The sequence below is a fragment of the Vombatus ursinus genome, unplaced genomic scaffold (genome assembly GCF_900497805.2).
Source record: "Vombatus ursinus unplaced genomic scaffold, bare-nosed wombat genome assembly UNPS02010193.1, whole genome shotgun sequence".
NCBI lineage: Eukaryota > Metazoa > Chordata > Mammalia > Diprotodontia > Vombatidae > Vombatus > Vombatus ursinus.
Window position 1 is genome coordinate 8,285,698 of NW_020949971.1, and position 19,230 is coordinate 8,304,927.

Sequence of the window (19,230 nt, forward strand, 5' to 3'; positions counted from 1 at the left end):
AGATCAAATCTAGCCTCAGACCCTTACTAGCTGGGTGACCCTGGGCAAATCATTTAACCTGGTTTGCCTCAGTTTCCTCATCTGTAAAATAAGTCAGAGAAGGAAATAGCAAACCACTCTAGTATCTCTGCCAAGAAAATCCCAAGTGGGGTTAGAAAACATCAGACACAACTGAAACAAATGAATAGCATACAGATATATAGATACAGATATGTACACACATACATGCATATATGTACACATATGTAGGGATGTATCAACATGTGTGCATATGTATATGTATATATACATACGTGTGCATATATATACACATGTGAGACTAGAAATCTCTGTGTGTGTATGTGTATATATATATATATATATATATATATACATACACACACACACATTTGGGGGACACCTGCATAGAGGGGATCATTGAACCCAAGGTATGCATAAGTTTATGAAGAAAGAGAGTGTAGAAAGGGGAGGGCCCAGGGCAGAGCTTTGAGAGACACCCACAGTGAAGGGGCTTGAAGTGGATGAGAATCCAGGAAAACAGACTGAGGGGCAGTCAGACAAGTGGAAGCAGAACCAAGCAAGAGAGAAAAACGTCATGAAAACCCAGAGAGGAGAGTCACCAGAAGAGAGGGGGATCGACGGTGTCAGCAGCAGAGACATTTGAGAAAAGGCCTTTGGATCTGATAATAATCAAGAGATCATTGTAACAACTTTGAAAGATTTAAGAGCTCTGATCAACACAACGACCCATCACAGTTCCAGGAGGAAGATGAAGAATGCCACTCATCTCCTGATAAAGTGATGATGCACTAAAGGTGCAGAAAAAGACACAAATTTCTGGACATGGTCAAATGAAGAATTCATTTACTTGGCGAGGCATATTTGTTCTAAGGGGTTTGCTTTTCTTTCTTTTCCAGTAGAGAGGAAGGGTGTGGTGGGAGGGAGATAAAATAAATGTTTGTTAATTTTTATAAAATTGTCTTAAATATCATTGGTTACTTTGGAGAGAGCGATTTCACCTAAGTGATGAAGTCTGCAAAGGGTTGAGGAACAAATGAGAGTCGAAGGGGAGGCCAGAAGTACACACAGCCCAAAGGCGAGCTCTGCCCTCCGGGGCCAGAGAGTCAGGCCAATGCCTCTTCCCTAAGATTGCCCTTCTAATGCTTGAAGTCAGCTGTCCCATCTTCCCCACTCTTCTCCACTCTGAACACCCCCAGTTCCTTCAACCAGTCCTGAAACAGCATGACCTGGAAGAGCCTGACCATCAGAGTTAACCTTCTTTACCCCTAGACCTTCTCTGGTCACTCCCTAGCTAATCACTGTCCTCCCTGATATGGGGAACCCAGAACGGAGCACAACGTGGTCTGATCGGCACTATCACCACCCTAGGCCTTGATTTGATGGTTCCTAATCACCTTAAGCTTTTTTTAGCTGTCACATCATACAGCTAGGAGTCCGAAATTGGACCTGGAGTCAGGAAAACCTGAGTTCAAATCCAGCCTCAGATACTTATCTGTGTAACCCTGGGTGAATCATTTATTATCTGCCTCAGTTTCCTTAACAGGAAAATGTAGACAATACCAGCACCTCTATCCTCAGGGTTGTTGTAAAGATCGTGATAATGTTTAGAAACAGCTTAGAGAAGTGCCTGGAACACTCAATAGGCACTCAATACTTACTCCCTTTCCCCTTTTCTTACTAACCTATCATTTCCTGTACTACAAATCCCAGAACTTTTTCAGACAAAAGGCCACTTTTCTTTCATGTTGTATTTAGGAATAATAAAACTCAAGTTGATATTTTTGAACCTAAGCCTAAGACTTTACATTTACCCCTACTGAATTTCTTCTTATTAGATGATGCCCAAAGCTTTAGATTGTCAAGGAACTTTGGGATACTGACTTTGTCATCTGATGTATTAGCTACTGTCCCAGATGTAACCTTGGTGAGCGTGCCAATCTGCACCTTTATCTACGTCATTTCACTACTGAAGACAGAAGGAAAATGAAATCCCTAGACTTGGTATAGCCAGGGGCCTGTTCTGCTTTATCTACAGAGAATGGATGGACAGTAATCACCACCAGGAGAAACTGATTTTGACAATTACCTTCTTCATAAGCTTGTTTTATGCCGACTAATTCTGCAGGGGTTCTGGATGCCAGAATTTCAGTCAACACTTTTTCATTTGTCCCAGCTCCCTATGGAGAAAAAAATGGAAGATAAAGAGCAAACACACTCAAATCAACAAAAGAAAATTACAGAGATTAGGCACATCTTAGAACAGACCAAGCCAAATGCTTCCTAGCTATGTTATGGATTCTGGGATGAAGGACAGTTTAATCAGGGAAAGACAGAGAAGAGAACAAGCTTTTATTAAGCACCTACTGTATGTCAATCCCTGTGATAAATACTTTATAATATTACTCATTTAATCCTCAAAACACCTCTGGGAGGTAGGAGCTAGTATGATCCCTATTTTTTATTTTTAGGCAGTTGGGGTTAAGTGACTTGCCCAGGGTCACACAGCTAGTAAGTGTCAAGTGTTTGGTCTGAGGCTGGATTTGAATTCAGGTCCTCCTGACTTCAGGGCTGGTGCTCTATCTACTGTGCCACCAAGCTGCCCCCATGATGCCATTTTTAAAGCTCACTGAGGCAAACAGATGCAAAGTGACTTTTTCAGGGTCCCATACCTAGTGTGTGAGACAACAGTTGAACTCAGGTCTTCCTAGCCCTGGTCGACTAGGTGGTGTAGTAAACAGAATGCTGGGTGGGGAATCAGGAAGACCTGAATTCAAATCCAGCCTCAGACATTTACTAGCTGTGTGACCCTGGGCAAGTCATTAACCGTGTTTGCCTCAGTTTCCTCATCTGTCAAATGAGCTGGGGAAGGAAATGGCAAACCACTCCAGTATCTTTGCAAAGAAAACCCCAAATGGAAACATGACTGAAAAGCCTAAACAACGTCCTAACCCCAGCATTCTATCCAGTGTTCCACCCAACTGTCTACTTACAGAAACAAGACTGGACAGGACATTGTTTCAACCCCTTCATTTTACAGATAAGAAACTGAGGCTCAGAGAAGGGAAGGGCCTGGACCAAAGTCACACTTTCAATCTGAAGCAGAACCAGCATTAGATCCCAAGTCTTCTGAATCCCAGGCTAGTGTTCTCTCCTTCATAGCTACAATGCCTCCTTTTCTTTAACACAAATGGCTCCAACCAGATCTCCTGATTTTGTAGTCATTTGTCTCCCACTTGGAGATTAAGCTCTAATCAGACAGTCAGCTCTAAGACTCCAACACACCCATAGATTGTACACAGCCATGACCGTGTCTCCCATTTTGATTCTGCTTAATCAACAAGCATTAATTTTGTGCAAAGCGTCATGCTTGGTACCAACCAAGGACTTCCCTTCTGCTAAGGGGAGAGAGTGGGGACGTGGAATCAGCAGGACCTGAGTTCAAATTTGAGGCAAGTCACTTAACTTCTCTCTGCCTCAGCTCCCTCATCTGCAAAATAGGAATGATAATAGTACCTACCTCCCAGGGTTGTTGTGAGGGTAAAATGAGATAGTCATGGTAATGTGCTTTGCAAATCTGAAACTATTATGTAAATGCTCATTGTTGTTGTTGTTTTTGATGTTATTATTATTATTACTGGTCATAATTTATCACACAGATAGCAAACATTTTGCATCAATAACTGATATTCACAAATTAATAAGGTAAGCCAATTGGATGATTTTTTAAAAAATTAACCTAACATTAAACTTTAATACAACCAATCAAACTTTCTTGGCAATAATTTCATGGATTCAGAGCTGGAAGACACTTTAGAGATCCCTGAGTCCAACCTTTTCATTTTATTGTTGAGAATCAAAGGCTAAAAGGGGGGAGGGGAGCTGTATATATAACAAAATATTCATCACAGCACCTTTTGGGGATAGCCACAAACTGGAAATAAAACAAGTGCTCATTGACTGGGAAATGGCTGGCCACATTTAACATGTGAATATGATGAAATAGTTAGCGTGCCATGAGGAATTACAAAAATTAAGGATTCAAAAAAACTTGAGAAGATTTGTAGGAACTGATACAGAGTAAAGAAAGCAAAGCCTGAGGAATAACATACACAGTTGTCACAGTCACGTAAATGAAAACAAAACTGAGAGATACCAGGCTGTAGATTCGAAGATCAAATGGGATAAGATTTGCAAAATGTTTAACATAGTGCCTGCCCAAAACAGGTAAGTCATAAATGCTTACTCCCTTCCTCCTTCAAAGTAATGGCCAACCGTGACTACTATTTTGAAACATGCTTCTCTCCTCAGGATAGAGATGTGATTGACTAGGGCTACAGAATACTCTATGTGCTATAGAGTGCTATAAACTTCCTTGTTTTGCCCATTGGTTTTTACTTAACTGTTTTTCATGGAAATAAAAAACAAAGAGGGGGAGCATTAGAATTTTAAAAATTTGTCATCAATAAATATATCTGTTTTGGGGCAGCTGGGTGGCACAGTAGATAGAACACTGGCCCTTGAGGCAGCAGGATCTGAATTCAAATCTAGCCTCATACATTTAATAGCTGTGAGACTCTGGGCAAATCACTTAATCCCAATTGCCTCCTAAAAATAAAATAAAATAAATAAACGGTTTTCATTCCACAGAGTTTGCTGCAAAGGGAACTGAATTCTATGTCAAGCTATGAAATGTTAGGCCAGCAGGTTATACCTGTTCTTATAGAAATATCCTCTGAGATTCATGGGATCACAGAATCAAAGCTGGTAGGGACCTTGGAGGCCATCCAGGGTGCAGCCAGGTAACACAGTGCATAGTATTGGACCTGGAGTTAGGAAGACCTGGGTTTGATTTGGCTTCAGACACTTACTAGCTGTGTGACCCTGTGTAGGTCACTTAACCTCTGTCTGCCTCAGTTTCCTCATTTGTAAAACAGGGATGATAATAGCACCTCCTTTCCAGGGCTATTGTAAATATCAAAATAGATACTATTTGTGAAGTGCTTAAAGACCTGTATAAAGGCTAGTGATGATAATGATGATGATAGTGAACCCCTTCATTTTATAGAAAGAAATACTGGGTCAAATCCAACCTCAGACACTTGACAGTTACTAGTTGTGTGACCTGGGCAAGTCACTTAACCCCAATTGCCTCACCAAAAAAAAAAAAAAAAAAAGCAAAGAAAGAAAGAAAGGGATACTAGGGTAGAAAGATTAAATGACTTGCCCAAGGTTACACAGACAGACTCAGGATTTAAACCCAGACCTTCTAATTCCTAATTCCCACACTAGTTTAGGAATAAAAGAAATAAACCTCAGCTCCAGAAAGACCTAGAACCTGGAGAAAAAAATCCCAAAGCCTGAAATGTCTGACCATCTGTTCAAAAGTCTGCATCTCTCTCCTGCAGAAAAGACAGAACGGACACAAGTGGAGGGAAAATGGAAAGTTATGAAGACCTGTCTTCTGGGCTGGTGGGGGCAGGGGACTATGGAAAGGGCTGGAAGGGGTGCATCATGGTGCTGGGGTGGGGGGGGGGGTGTCATTAAAGGGCTTGCCAGAACTTTCTTCAAATGAAAAAAGGTATCACACAACCTGCTTCCTTCAATTAAAGCTTCTCAGGCAGTAGATTAAAAGGTACCAGTCCCTCTGTGAGATAGGGTCAGGAGAGGCCACAGCCAGGCTGTGGACTAGTTGACTAAGGTGAATGCAGGAAAGAGGAAGGACAGCTGTTTGGAGAAACTGATCATCTCCTAGATTAGGGAAGATTCTGGAGAGCCCCAGGGAGACACTGAAATCCCTGTTGGAAAAATCCTTTAGAAAATATTTAATCAGCAGAGGGATAATTCCTTGGGAGGGATAAATGTTTCCCATGAGGACAACAGATACTGAGAGTTTGCCTCAAAACAGTTAAATGTCAATTAGATCCTTGCCCCTGGAAAAGAAGATCCGGTCCCTGGGAACAAAAACAGACGGTCTGGACAAACACCGAAACAGAGGGAGGAGGAAAGAAGGTGTGCTTTGAGGATTTGTCAACACACCCGGGAAGGAGAGACAGGCGAGAAGACAAAAGGAAAAGTTCAACAGGTTGCAGAGCAGCGAACAGGCCTTAAAGTGACTGCCCAGACAAAGGCCAAAGGCTAAAGAATGAATACAAAGGGACTGAGAAGTCCTTCAAAAACCATGGGCAGAGATTGCCCCAGAGCAGGGACCACCGAGGGAATGTCAGGGTTCACCTTCAGCAGGTGAACAAGCCCTTCACTAGCATGAGCAACTCCTGGATGGCTCCAGATCTGGGCTGTCCTGACCCAGGACTCTTCACTTAGGCTCCAAGAATTTTGTTTCAATAGTTTGGCTATAGTATTTCAATATTTTTGGTTTCCTCTGTTAATCTTATGTACTTTATTTTATGCATCTAAAAATATTATTCTGAGAAGGGGTCCAGGACACGCACAAGGTTAAGAACTCTTGGTCTAAAACTTGGCTGCTCTTAGAACAAAAAACAACACGCCCAGGACAGACCCCTGAAAGCATGCAGGGAGAATGGTTCATCAGTCCTTAAGGCCCAGTCTGGCAGGGGAGCTCCTGGGGAATATTCTCTGATGGCTCCTGACGGTGGCGCATGAGGAGAGAGCTGCATAGGGACTGGGTGTGTCAAAGCTGGCTTAAGTAAACAAGTGAAGGTCTTGAGATGCTGCTAGGGTTTGAGAAACCCTGTGGAAAACTCCCAAATATCATTTGGTGAGCTGTCCATTTAGAAATGTAGGTGCCCCATTCACAAGGAGGGAGAAAGCTGTGTCTCTAGCCCAAATTCACATGGTACTCAGGAGGCAAGCTAGGTTTGTTAAAAATCTAGGCAAACATGGATTGGGTAGCTCCTAAGAGACAGAGATAGTCCATAAAAATGACTGGAAACTGGCTGTGCCCAGAGGGTAAGGTTTAAAATTTGGTCAGCCATCAGAAGGGGTCCAGATGTAGCTATCTGGGAAAGGACTCATTCTGCAAGGTAGTGAGCCTCCCAGAAGGGAAAGGGGACATTTACACAGTACTTTAATGTTGGCTGGTAAAGGGCTTTACGTGCCTTTTCTCATTTGATCCACAGGATAGCACAGTAAGGCAGGCAATATGATCATTCCCATTCCCATTTTACAGATGAGGTTGTGACTTGCCCTGGGTCATTCAGGTACTAAATAGCAGAGGCACAATTTGAACCCAGGTCTTCTGACTCCAATGACGTCCAGCCCTCTAGCCACTATGATACGCTGCCATTCATTGTGCTGATGGTTATCTGGTTGTTTTGGCTAGAATCATCACCAGTCACCAGCTTCTACATTGTGAAATACAGTATGATATCTTGTACTCAGAAAGAGCCAGAGCAACAGAGAAAAATTCTTGGGCAAAACCTCCCATCATGACAATTCTCTCTCATTTCCCTTCTTGAACTAACAATGGGAAGTGTTTCCTCCCAGCACCTCTCCCAGAGCCTTGAATATAACAGTTGCTTAATAAATGTTTATTGAACTAAATTATGCTATGCTTTACTCATTAATAACCACAAAGATAAGCTAGGGATGGGATTTGTGAGTTTGTTGGTAGAGGAAACTCCCAGATAAGGGAATTCCTGCAATGAAGGAGCTTCCAATTAATACAGACTGGCACATTCATGCCACTTCATAGTATTTGAGAGTGGCCTGGAGAGTGAGCAGTGAGGGAAGTGACTGGTCCAGGGTCCCACAGCCAATACAGCTCAGATGTGTCTCCTTGGTTCTCAAACCACTGAACTATACTTTATATTCTCTTATAACGATATATATTATCTTATATATATTCTCTTATAACGATAACTTCTCAAACTAACATCCAAATGTGGCAGATGATTAGTTCTGATATCATGAAAGATTCAAGAAGAGTCTGAAGGATATTATTATTAAATTAGGCAGAAATTAAGACTGAAATGTTTTGCCTACAAATGGCAGGTTGATTTCCTTCCTTCTCTTCCCTCCAGCTCACTATGAGCTTCCAAGCAGCCTCCCCAAAACAACTTGGGCGCCATTTGCAAATGCTGAACCAAAGAACATGGTTAGGCATTTGTCACCTTTCCTGCTGAACCAACCAATGGCTCTTTAAGAAGATGTACTCATGATTGCCTTTAAGAGTGGACTCTTTCTCTTCTTGTTCTTCCTCCCTTACCTTCAGAGCATGCTTCAGTTCATAGGCATCATAGAGCTTGGCAGGCTTCATCAGAGCCACGATGAGTTTCTCAAATTTCCCCGTCAGTTCTGACTTCAAGTCATCCAGAAGATCCTGCCAAAAGGAAGACACAGATGGACTGACCTGGAAGGAGTGGTGAATGAGTCCCCTCTCACATACACAAGCTATCTCATCCCAAATGATAGATGGTCATAGAATCACAGATTTAGAGTTGGAAGGGTACTTTGAAGATCATTGCATCCAACTCCCTCATCTTACAGATTTGGAAACTGAGGAATTGAGGTTTGGTGACTTGCCCAGGGTCACACAGCTAATAAATGTCAGAGGCATGATTTGAACTTGGGTTTCAGTACAGGACTTTCAACCACTATACCATTCACTTCTAAATTAAAAGTTAGGTAAATATAGTTAAGGAAAGATCTAAAGAAAAATTTTGTGTGGTAATCAATTTTCAACCTTCAGCATTTACTAAATGCTGACTATATGCTACATTGGCACTAAGCATTTAAAGGAACAATGAAAGCAATCCCTGCCCTCAAGGAGTTTATATTCTAAAGGAGGAGATAGCATATACTTAAATCAGTACATACAAGACACAGATAGATAAAATGTAACTTTAGATAGAAAGGCTCTAGCAACAGGGACAGGAAGTCAAGGAATTCTCAGAGGCAGAGGTAAGGCAGGAGGGCATCCCAGGCATCAGGGATGGTCAGTGCAATGATGCAGAGATTGGAGATGGGGTATGGGGTGTGTGTGTGTGTGTGTGTGCATTCACACAAGAGCACACTCAGTGACCATTATGACAGGATCACAGAATGGGTCGAGGGGAATAATATGTAATGACTGAAATTTGAAGAGTAGGTGGGGTCCAAGAGTGAAGCGCAAAGGCTGAAAAAGTTTATATTTAACCCTGGAGATAATGATAAGCAGCACAATGGGAGTTAATGGAACAGAGGAGTGGCATCGTCAGATCTGGGCTATAAGAATAATATATTTATATATTACTTATATAATGCATATTTATAGAGCATTTTAAGGTTTGCAAAATAATCCTGGGAGGCAGGTGCTATTATGATCTCCATTTTATAAATGAGGAAACTGAGGCAAATAGCATTAAGCAACTTGCCCAGGGTCACACAGCCAGTAAGTATCTGAGGCCATATTTGAATCCAGGAGGATGAATGTTCCCAACTTCAGGGCCGGCGCTCCATCCACTGCAGCGCCACCTAGGTGCCTATTCAAACATGCCTCATGTATCCTGGTCCTATCATCTTCTATTCTGTGATTTCCCAACGGACACTTACCCTGCCAAATAAAGTTTTAAACGCCACTGCGATTTCTTGGCGCTGGGCATTGCTTCGGGCTGTGAGAAGAGTCAGGATGCTTTCTTCATCAGTACCTGCGATGAATTCATAAACCATCTCAGTTGTCTTCCAGAATAGCCCTACTTCCTTAGGCCCCACTGTGGCCCATTTCCCTAAAAACACCATGACACTCTGCAAGGTTACCTTTTCTCTCATTTTCCTACTCTCCATTCTCTCCTGTTAACAGATACAGCTTCTAGTTCTTATGACAATTCTTGGTGGGTACAAAAAGATCATTGGCATTTTTCAAACAATAATTATTTCGAGGACTCGGGTCCCATCATGGAGTATAACATGTAGCTCTGGGTTCTGAATCAGTGACTGGTAAGCTCTGGCAGGTTTGACCAAGTTGGGCAGCCTTCAAGTATGGGCTGAGTAATAGCCTATGTTCCTGTCAGTAGAAGGGACTTGAGAGGCTAACTAATCCAACTCCTTCATTTCATAGACGAGGAAAGGGAGACCCAGGGATATTAATTAACTTTCTAAAGGTGACACAGGCCTAAGTGACAGACCTAGGTTTAGCACCTGGGTCCTTTGACATTCGAGTTGGTGATTTTTCCCCCCGTACCACAGTACTTCAGGCAGCCTTAGAGAGAAGGCAATAGAAAAGTTTTGTGTTTTTTTAGTTTCAAATCAATTTCTTTTTATTTATTTATTTAATGGCCAGGCAATTGGGGTTAAGTGACTTGTCCAGGGTCACACAGTTCATAAGTATCAAGTGGCTGAGGCCAGATTTGAGCTCAGGTTCTCCTGACTCCACAGCAGGTACTCTATTCACTGCACCACCTAGCTGCCCTCGGTTTTGTGTTTTTTAAACTAACCTCTCTGTGAAGCAAAGATGTTTCAGTGACAAAAACCATTTTTGCTAAGACATTGTTGCCAAGAAGGCTGATGTATAAAGAAAACCATACAAAATGCTGAAGATCTTCTTACCAAGTCCCTTCATTGCTTTCCGAAGGGTTTCAGCATCAGCCCGGTCATCAAAGCCAGCGAAGGCAGTCACTGTGCCTCTGGTTGCCTAAGGAGACAAAAGATAGATCATCTGTCTAAATTCATGCTGTGATTTGCACAACCAGTAACATGGAACATATCAATACTTCATACAGCAAGTATTTATTAATCACCTACTATGCACCAGACGTGACATAGTGGATAGACATTCACATTACGACTCTGAAACAGATAGACTTTATTGTCTCTCCTCAGTCTTTCTCCTGATCAGTAAAAGAGACTCAGAAAGAAAATAGTGAGTAAAAATAAGAGGAAAATTCACAAATGGTAATTATAACTTTGAATGTGAATGGGATGTTTATAGCAGTCTCTTTGTGGTGGCAAAAAAGTGGAAATTGCAGGGATGCCCATCAATTGGGGAATGCCTGAACAAGTTGTGATGTATGGTTGTGATGGAATCCTGCTGTGCTATAAGAAATGGTGAGCTCAGTGATTTCAGAAAGACATAGAAAGACTTGCATGAAATAGCAAAGAATGAAATGAGCAAAACCAAGAGAACGCTGTATACAGTAACAGCAATATTGTCTTAAGAATGACATTGAGCCACTAAGTCATTTTGCCTATTATAAATACACAAATTAAAAATAAAGGACATATGAAGGGAAACTATCTGCATCCAGAGAAAGAACTGATAAATAGAAGTGTGTATAGAATAATTTTACATATATAGACTTATTTATGTCTAATGATAGCCGGTTTTGTGGGAGAAGGAAAAAAAGAAATCTACATGATAACTTTGTTGTATATTTGGAGGGAATAGTAAGTTGTACATGGTAGATTTGTAATTTCACATACAATCGTCTTTTTTATTGTACTGTGTTACGGAAATTGTTGTTTTGTTCTGTGAATTAGAAATAAAATAAATTTTTTTAAAAAAATAAAGTAAACCTAGAACATGGAGATCTAGGCAAATCTCTAAGGCTATGAGTTGTGGGGAACATGGCCACCTGCGCTGGAGTTTCCTTGTGTGGGTGTTCCCCATCCCAATGAAATCACATCTCCTGTCCCTATCCCTCATTCTACCCCAGGGATGTGCTAAAACTTCTAAGAGCCAATTGTTAAATTTTTAATATGAGCATTTATAGCTCAGAAATAAAGCTACAAATCAGGAATAAAAAAATCCCTACTCGAAATGAACCTACGTTGTAATAGAACAGACAAGTCACATATCAGCATCTGTAGAATATAAAGTAAATAGATAAAAGGAATTGGAGTGGCAGCACTAGCAGGTGAGGGGAATGATGAAGAACTTCATGAAAAAGGTAGTGTCTGAGCTGAAAAGTCCTAATTGGGTGAGAGGAACAAAAAGTCCAGTTTGGCTAAATCACAGAGTGAATGTGGGGAAGTACATAAGCTGGAAAGATGGGTTAGGGCCATACCATAAAGGGCTTTAAAAGCTAAACAGAGGAGTCTACATCTGTACCATATTTTATGGCTTATAGAAGCAATTCCAGTGGGCTGTGTGATATAACATTGCGGTCCCCACTAGGAGGTGAAAGGGATGCCTGTCTCTCATGACTTGAAGCCAGGTTACTCAGGCTGGGGAGGTGGGGAGGTCAACATGCCTGAATGCACTGAGCTCACGAAGGCATGACCATTTCTGGGTCGTTCCAGTACTCCAGGTTGATGCTTTCATTCTTGGCCCTCCTATGACCTAGCAGAGCTCAGTCTGTGGGTTGGGAGAAAGGGATGTCTTCTTTGCCCTAGTTAAACACACATAAGATGAATTCTCCTTGGGGCCAGTGTCCTAAATCTGTCTTTTCTTCCACCCACTGAATCTCTCCCTGCTTAGATTTGGTCAGTGTACTAGACCTGAGGGAAAAGAAAACCAGAGACAAAGAATCATTGCTTTCATTTCTAAACAAGCCTCCACCACGACCCCACCGTTCTGAAAATGGACATACTCATGTTTTCCTCTTTAAAATAAATTTCCTATTTCCTTTGCTGCTTGGCTAGCAATGCTCAGATGACCCAATAAAATCTAAAACAACATACATCAAGTCTTATTTCAACAACGACTTATATTTACATAGTGCCTTAGGGTTTCCGATGCCCCATTAAATGGATGTTGCTACTAAAGAGATGTTGTTGTTCAGTTGTGTCCCGCTCTTTGTGACCCCGTTTGACATTTCCTTGGCAAAGATACTGGAGTGGTTTGCCATTTCTTTCCCCAGCTCATTTACCGATAAGGAAACTGAGGCAAATAGGGTCAAGTGACTTGCCCAGGGTCACACAGCTAGTAAGTGCCTGAGCCCAGATTTGAACTCAGGAAGATGAGTCTTCCTGTTTCCAAGCCCAGCGCTCCACTGGGTCACCTAGTTGCCTACAGAGATGGTCAATACCAAACTACCACAGGGGTAACTCCGAGTGTCTTCCTGTTTGTCTACGTTGATCCTGTTTCACATTCAGTTATTCAGTGCACTCTGTGCTGAACACATCCAGCATCTCTCAGTGCTCTTGCTGAATAAAGCATTCATGATTTTTCGGTGTGAGGTTTCTGTGTAGGCTGACCGCTTTTGACTGCTTTTATTTCTTGATCCTAAGCCATATTTTCCACATTCCTCCTGCCATCTTCCCCTGTGCCCAGATGTGCACTGAAGTCAGAGCATTCCAGCCTGTGTTCCTTTAATTTGGATGATCTCATGGATTTTTCTACTTCCTCACTGAGACCGAATGAGATAAGAGGAAGGACTTAATAAGGGCTTGTTCCCCTCCCTCCTCACCCTTTGCACGAGACGGTAGTGTACAGGCTGGAATGACCTTCATGGCAGCCTCTTTGAAAATGCTGATCACGAGCTCTTTGTTACAAAGTGGCCCAGTAGCCCATGTCACCATGTGTCTTGGTATTCTTAGAGAGACAATGAAATCACCTTGGCCACCTCTCCAAGAAGACCCTGTGAGTCATCCTTTCATTTTGCAGCAACGGTCTTTGGTCATGTGATTTCATTTAGAATAAGTGTATCAATAATAATGTGGTTCTGTTCCTCAAGGTGATGGGGTTGGGATCTGGGCCCCAGAAAGGAAAAACCTGGACTTTCCCACAAGGCCAGATCTCTGGTATTCACTTGAGGCTGTAATCCCATCAACTGGCCTTTCACTGTGGCTACACCCAATCTCCCCTCCATTGTTTTACCTCCCAATGTATGGCCCCTGGCCATTTCCCACCCTTAATCCTACCTAGGCTCCATTCTCCCTTGGCCAATGGTCCAGGTCCCTGGAATTCTATTACCTCGTAGACCACTTGGCCACTCCTAGATCCCTCCCATAGTCTTTCGGTATATAAGGTGCATCTTGTCTCCATTAAGATGCTTAGATTCTTATAATCTAGCCACAGTTTACTAATGTTCAGACTCCTTAAGAGTCTGCCCTATATGGTGAATGTTCTAATAAAGCTTGTCTTTGGCTGAAAGAAGGCTTGGGTCAAATTCTTTCGGGCAGGACCCTCATGTTGTGATTCTGGGGGCCCAGCATCCCTGAACCCCTAAACTGCATCAAAGGGGTGAGTCATAGGATTGTAGGTCATCACTTTAGCAAAGGAGTGGGGAAGCTGTGGCCCTGAGGCCACATGTGGCCTTCTAGGTCCTTGGGTGTGGCCTTTAGACTGCACCAAAGTTTTACAGAACAAATCCTTTTATTAAGGGGATTTGTTCTGCTAAGTTTGGATTCAGTCAAAGAGCAGTATTTGAGGACCTAGAGTGGCCTCGAGGCTTCAGGTTCCCCACCCCTGCTTTAGGGCTAGAAGGAACCTTGGGTCTCCTAGTCTACTCAACTCAATTTAGAAATGAAAGAACTGGGGTATGGAGAGGTTAAGTGAGTAAAAGATCCTAAAATCCCAGCTCTTTGGACTTTGCCACACACTTTCACATGCCAAGCCATTATGCTTACCTTCCTCCCCAAATAGTGTCCTTCCCCTCCTCCTACTTTCTAGGTCCCCTTTCTGTTTTATATGGTTTCCCCCACTAGAATGTAAGTTTTTTGAGGATAGGCAGTGTCTTGTTTGATTGGATCTCCAGCTGGGTACACAGTAAGTGCTCAATAGGTGCTATAGCTATCAAAATGTACTCTACAGAAAAATGACTTTGAAAAGACCTTAGAACTCTGATACAACACAATGAGAAATCATGAGTCCAAAAGAATGAAGATGAAATATGTAATTCATCTCTCAACAGAGAAGTAATGACCTTCAAATGCAGAAAGAGGCATACACTTTTAAACACAGCTAATGGGGAAAAGTGTTTTGTCCTATTATCTGGACACATATTGAGAGATTTATTTGGAAGGTTTGTTTTTTGGTTTTGATCAACTAGGGGGTAGAGGGTAATGGGAGGGACAGATTGATTTAAAAAAAATACTTGATACTTAAAAAATTAATAGTAAAAAAACTTAGAAAAATGTACTCTAAAGCAAGAATGACTAAAAGGTATATGGTCCTAGAAAAAGGACAGAGAAAGTAAGCAAGGGAAGTGGAGGGAACCCAGAAATAGAACCCAATGTGTCTGAGACTATTCTTTGATAAACTCATATTTGAGTCATCATCAAATTAAAGACTATCAAATAGATAAGTACGGATAGATAATTTATTAATATATTAATTTATTAAGTTTTTACAATGAGCCAGAACTGCGCTAGGAAACAGACAAAAATGCTTAAGAAACTGTTAAGTAGAGGGGCAGCTAGGTGCAGTGAATAGAGCACCAGCCCTGAAGTCAGGAGGACTTGAGTTCAAATCCACCCTCAGACCAAACACTTGACACCTGGGCAAGTCACTTAACCCCAATTGCCTAAAGAAAAGAAAAGAAGGGGGGGGGGGGGGGGGGGGTAAGAGGGGATTCCTTCAAAGGGACAGTGATAATGAATCACCTGTTCTACTACCAAGTTTTCTCTGCCCAGTGAGATCATCTCTATCAGTTCTGAAGACACCATGGAAACCAAACTTCCTGAAACAAACCCAAAATCACCAAGACAGTGAGTCACCACCACGTTACCCTCAACATGGACTCTCCACTCAAGCTGAACCAGTGTGGGGTGTGCTCTAAACATCCCACAGCCAAAGAGAAACAAGAAAATTATTATTGGAATGCTTACTTTCCAGAGCTGAAGAAATATTTTCCTTCCAAGCTATGTTAGCAGAATCACACTCAAAATCAACCCAAAGCCATGGTAACATCTGGAGACCAGATGGGACTCACAAATATGAGTCACAGGGTGGAAGAATTCTATAGGGGTGATTCCCTCCAAACCCTTTCCCTTCCCAACAAAGAACAGTTCTCTCATCTTCTCGGGAAATTCAGTGTCTCAACTCAACAGTCAAACTCTCAACAGCTTCTTCAGAGATTTAAATTTTATTTCATTTATGTTCATTCCATTCCACCTGAACAACTCTGCTCTTTACCCTCCCCCCACTCAAATCTTCAGTGACTCCCTATGGTGTCTAGGACAACCCAAAAGCTGGGCACTTAAGGTCCTTCACAAGCTGGCTCCTCCCTACCTTTGTAATCTTATTTCATCCTATTGCCCCTCGCTTACCCTTTGTTCTAATTAAAGTGGCTTCTTAGATGTTTTCTATGTACAACTGTCATCTCTGGTCTCCAAGCCTTTGCACAAGTGGTCCCCTCTATCTGAAATGCACACCTTTCTCACCCGACCTTTACACAGCTCCTACAAGAGGTATTTCTCCATCCCTGGTTATTAGCACCCTCTCCCTCCAGAAATAACTTTACATATTCGATAGGATATAATTTCCTTGAAGGTAAAGATCTTTCAATGTTTATCTTTTATAGCCAGTGCCTACCACAAAGATGATTCCTAGCTCCTAGTGTTGAATTTAATGCATCCATGCTCAATAACTCCCTTTTCCCTTCAGCATTAACATTTTCCAAAGAGTTCTCATTTGCCCCCTTGGAAAAAAGTTTTGCAGAGATACACAATTCATCCTTTAATTATCACCTTGAAAAAAAAGTCTACCCCAGCCCTCTGATTTTCTGGAAGGGAAGAAAGCTATTCTCTAAAAGTACACAGTAGAAATCAGAATTTTTAAAACCACAAATGCACAGTGGAAAAAGAAAGCACACATCCTGAGTACCTACCCTGGTGAAATCATACCTCAGCTAATGGGGCAGTGCTAGGCAGGCTGGTCAATTCCACTCAGATGAAAGTGATCCCAGCAGGCAACCATTCCAGGAGAGTACTTCCCCCTCAAACCCCTAGGGGCTTTGATTATTTTCATAATCAATGACCTTTCTAAAAGAAGTAGAGAGCCATTTGTCTAGGATAAATGGATAGCTTCAGGTCAGCTTTCTCCAGTCTGTTCACTCAAAGTACAAAGTAACAGGTGTGTTAGGGACACAGCACACAGAAGGCAAGAAGGGGGATATCGAGAAACTGGCAGAAGAGAAAAACAAAAGGATAGCATCATCTCCATTTTGCAAATCAGGAAATTAGAGCTCAGAGGAATACTGGATTGCACAGGATATATAATATTATCTAATAAATGTTTATTGTATAGATTTGTCCATAAACATCTGAAAAATTTATTGTAAAGCACCACATTTCCAATTCAATTCAACGAACATTTGTTAAGCCTTCATTCTACTATGGGCTGCCAGCTAGTGTCCTAGTGGATAGAGCACTGGGTTTGGAATCAGAAAGTGTCCTCTTCCTGAGTTCAAATCCAGTCTCAGATACTTACTAGATGTGTGACCCTGGGCAAGTCACTTCACCCTGTTTGCCTCAGTTTCCTCATCTGTCAAAGAAGCTGGAGAAGGAAACAGCAAACCATTCCAGTATCTTTGCCAAGAAAACCCCAAATGAGATCATGAAGAGTTGGGGGCAACTAGAAAATGACCAAACAACAAAGCTGTCTCATACGAAGATGAAAGAGTCCCTGCCCTGGAGGGTCTTCCATTCTTCTGAGGGAAGATATCATTTGTACACAGATAAGTAAATGCAATGAAATGCAAAGTAGAGTAGGGAATAAAGCACTGGGCCTGGAGTCAGAAAGATTTCAAGTTCTAATCTTGTGTGATACTTCCTAGTTGTGTGACCCTGGACAAGTCACTCAACCTATCTGCCTTAGTTTCTTCATCTGCAAAATGGGGATCACAGCATCTACCTCCTAGTTATTGTGAGGATAAAATGAGATAAGATTTATAAAGCACTCTGCAAACCTCAAAGTGCTATATAAATGCTAGTTATTATTATGTAATACTTTATAATAGTTATTGTTATAAATATATTTTATAAGTATTTTATACCATACAATGATTATAATTATATTTTATTATTATAAATATGCTACATAATAATTCTAATTGTAAATGTATTTTATAAAAATAAAGCAATCTCAAGAGGAAGGAACATTCCCTGAGAGGATCGGCTTGAGAGGAGGCAGGACATAAGCTGGACTCTGGATAGTAGCCAGGGATTCTTTGAGATAGAAATAAGAGTCAGAATATTCTAGACATGAGAAGTCTATGAAAAAACCCAGAGGCAGGAGAAGGTCAAGAGCAGGACAGCTTAACTAGAACAGAGACAGTGGGAAGGGGCACAATATCAAACAAGATTGAAAAGCTTGGGGGAGTCAGATTGGAGACATCTTTAAAGGCCAGACTGATGATTTCTTATTTTAGCTTAGAGACAATAGGGAGCCACGGACGATTCTGAGAAAGGGAGTAACTTGGTCAGATATGCGCTTTGTGAGTATCAATCTAGCAGCTATGAAGAGAACAGATTTGTAAAGGGAGGTGCTGAAAGCAAGGTGACAAATTAAGAGGTCACTGCTGTTGCCATTCAGTCATTTCAGTCATGCCAGACTCTTCATGACCCCATTTGGGGTTTTCTTTTTCTCATGGGCCTGAATAAGGGCAGAGACGTAGGAGCAGAGAGAAGGGCAGATGTTACAAATTTGGTGTTTATTGTGCATTCCATGAAGTCAGGAGACATACACTGCTGGGTGGTTAATAAATGTCTACTCAAGGAATCCCCTAACATCTGCTGTCAGTTCTGGGAGGGTTACTTCTGCTTTGCATGTGAACTGGCATGTACCTTGTGTAGTCAAAGCCAAGTGTCTTTTGCCTTTATATAGATAGATAGATAGATAGATATTGATATAGATATATAGATATCTCAGCAACTGTGCCTAACACACAGTAAGAGCTTAATAAATGCTTGTTGACTATCTGAGTAGTTATATCCAATCCTCCTCTTGTTAAGGGAAAGCACTTCTGGACGTGGGCTTTAAATAGGAGTTCCTTTGGCTAAAGAATTAACCATCTTGAGACCAAACTAAGAATGAACCCCTCTGGACTTAGTGAAGCTAATCCTTCAGGACCACAAAACCTTTACAATTTAGTCAAGTCAAAAAGCATTTATTAAGCACCTATTACATGCCCAGCACAGTGCTAAGCAATTGGATACAAAAAAAGGAAAAGACAGTCCCTACCCTCAAGGAGTTTACAATCTAATCTAAGCAGAACTTTTATCCTTCAAGAGGCAATATGGCATAGTGGATAGAGGACACTGGGGTTTGGAGTTAGGAAGACCTGGGTTCCAATTCTGCCTCAGTTTACTTACTAATCATATGACCCTGGGCACACTAAACCTCTGTGTGCCTCAGATTCAGATAAAGGC

General features: G+C 41.7%; 1 protein-coding gene across 1 annotated transcript in view; it reads right to left on the reverse strand.

Annotated features, from left to right (window-relative positions):
• Nucleotides 1-19,230, reverse strand: part of ANXA5 (annexin A5) — a 55,606-nt gene that overhangs the window by 18,110 nt on the left and 18,266 nt on the right. Inside the window, exons 3-6 of the mRNA XM_027853748.1 lie at nt 10,525-10,609; nt 9,532-9,626; nt 8,207-8,320; nt 2,108-2,198 (exon numbers count right to left, since the gene is read on the reverse strand). Coding sequence (XP_027709549.1) covers nt 2,108-2,198; nt 8,207-8,320; nt 9,532-9,626; nt 10,525-10,609 — 385 coding nt within the window. The remainder of the gene's footprint in view (nt 1-2,107; nt 2,199-8,206; nt 8,321-9,531; nt 9,627-10,524; nt 10,610-19,230) is intronic.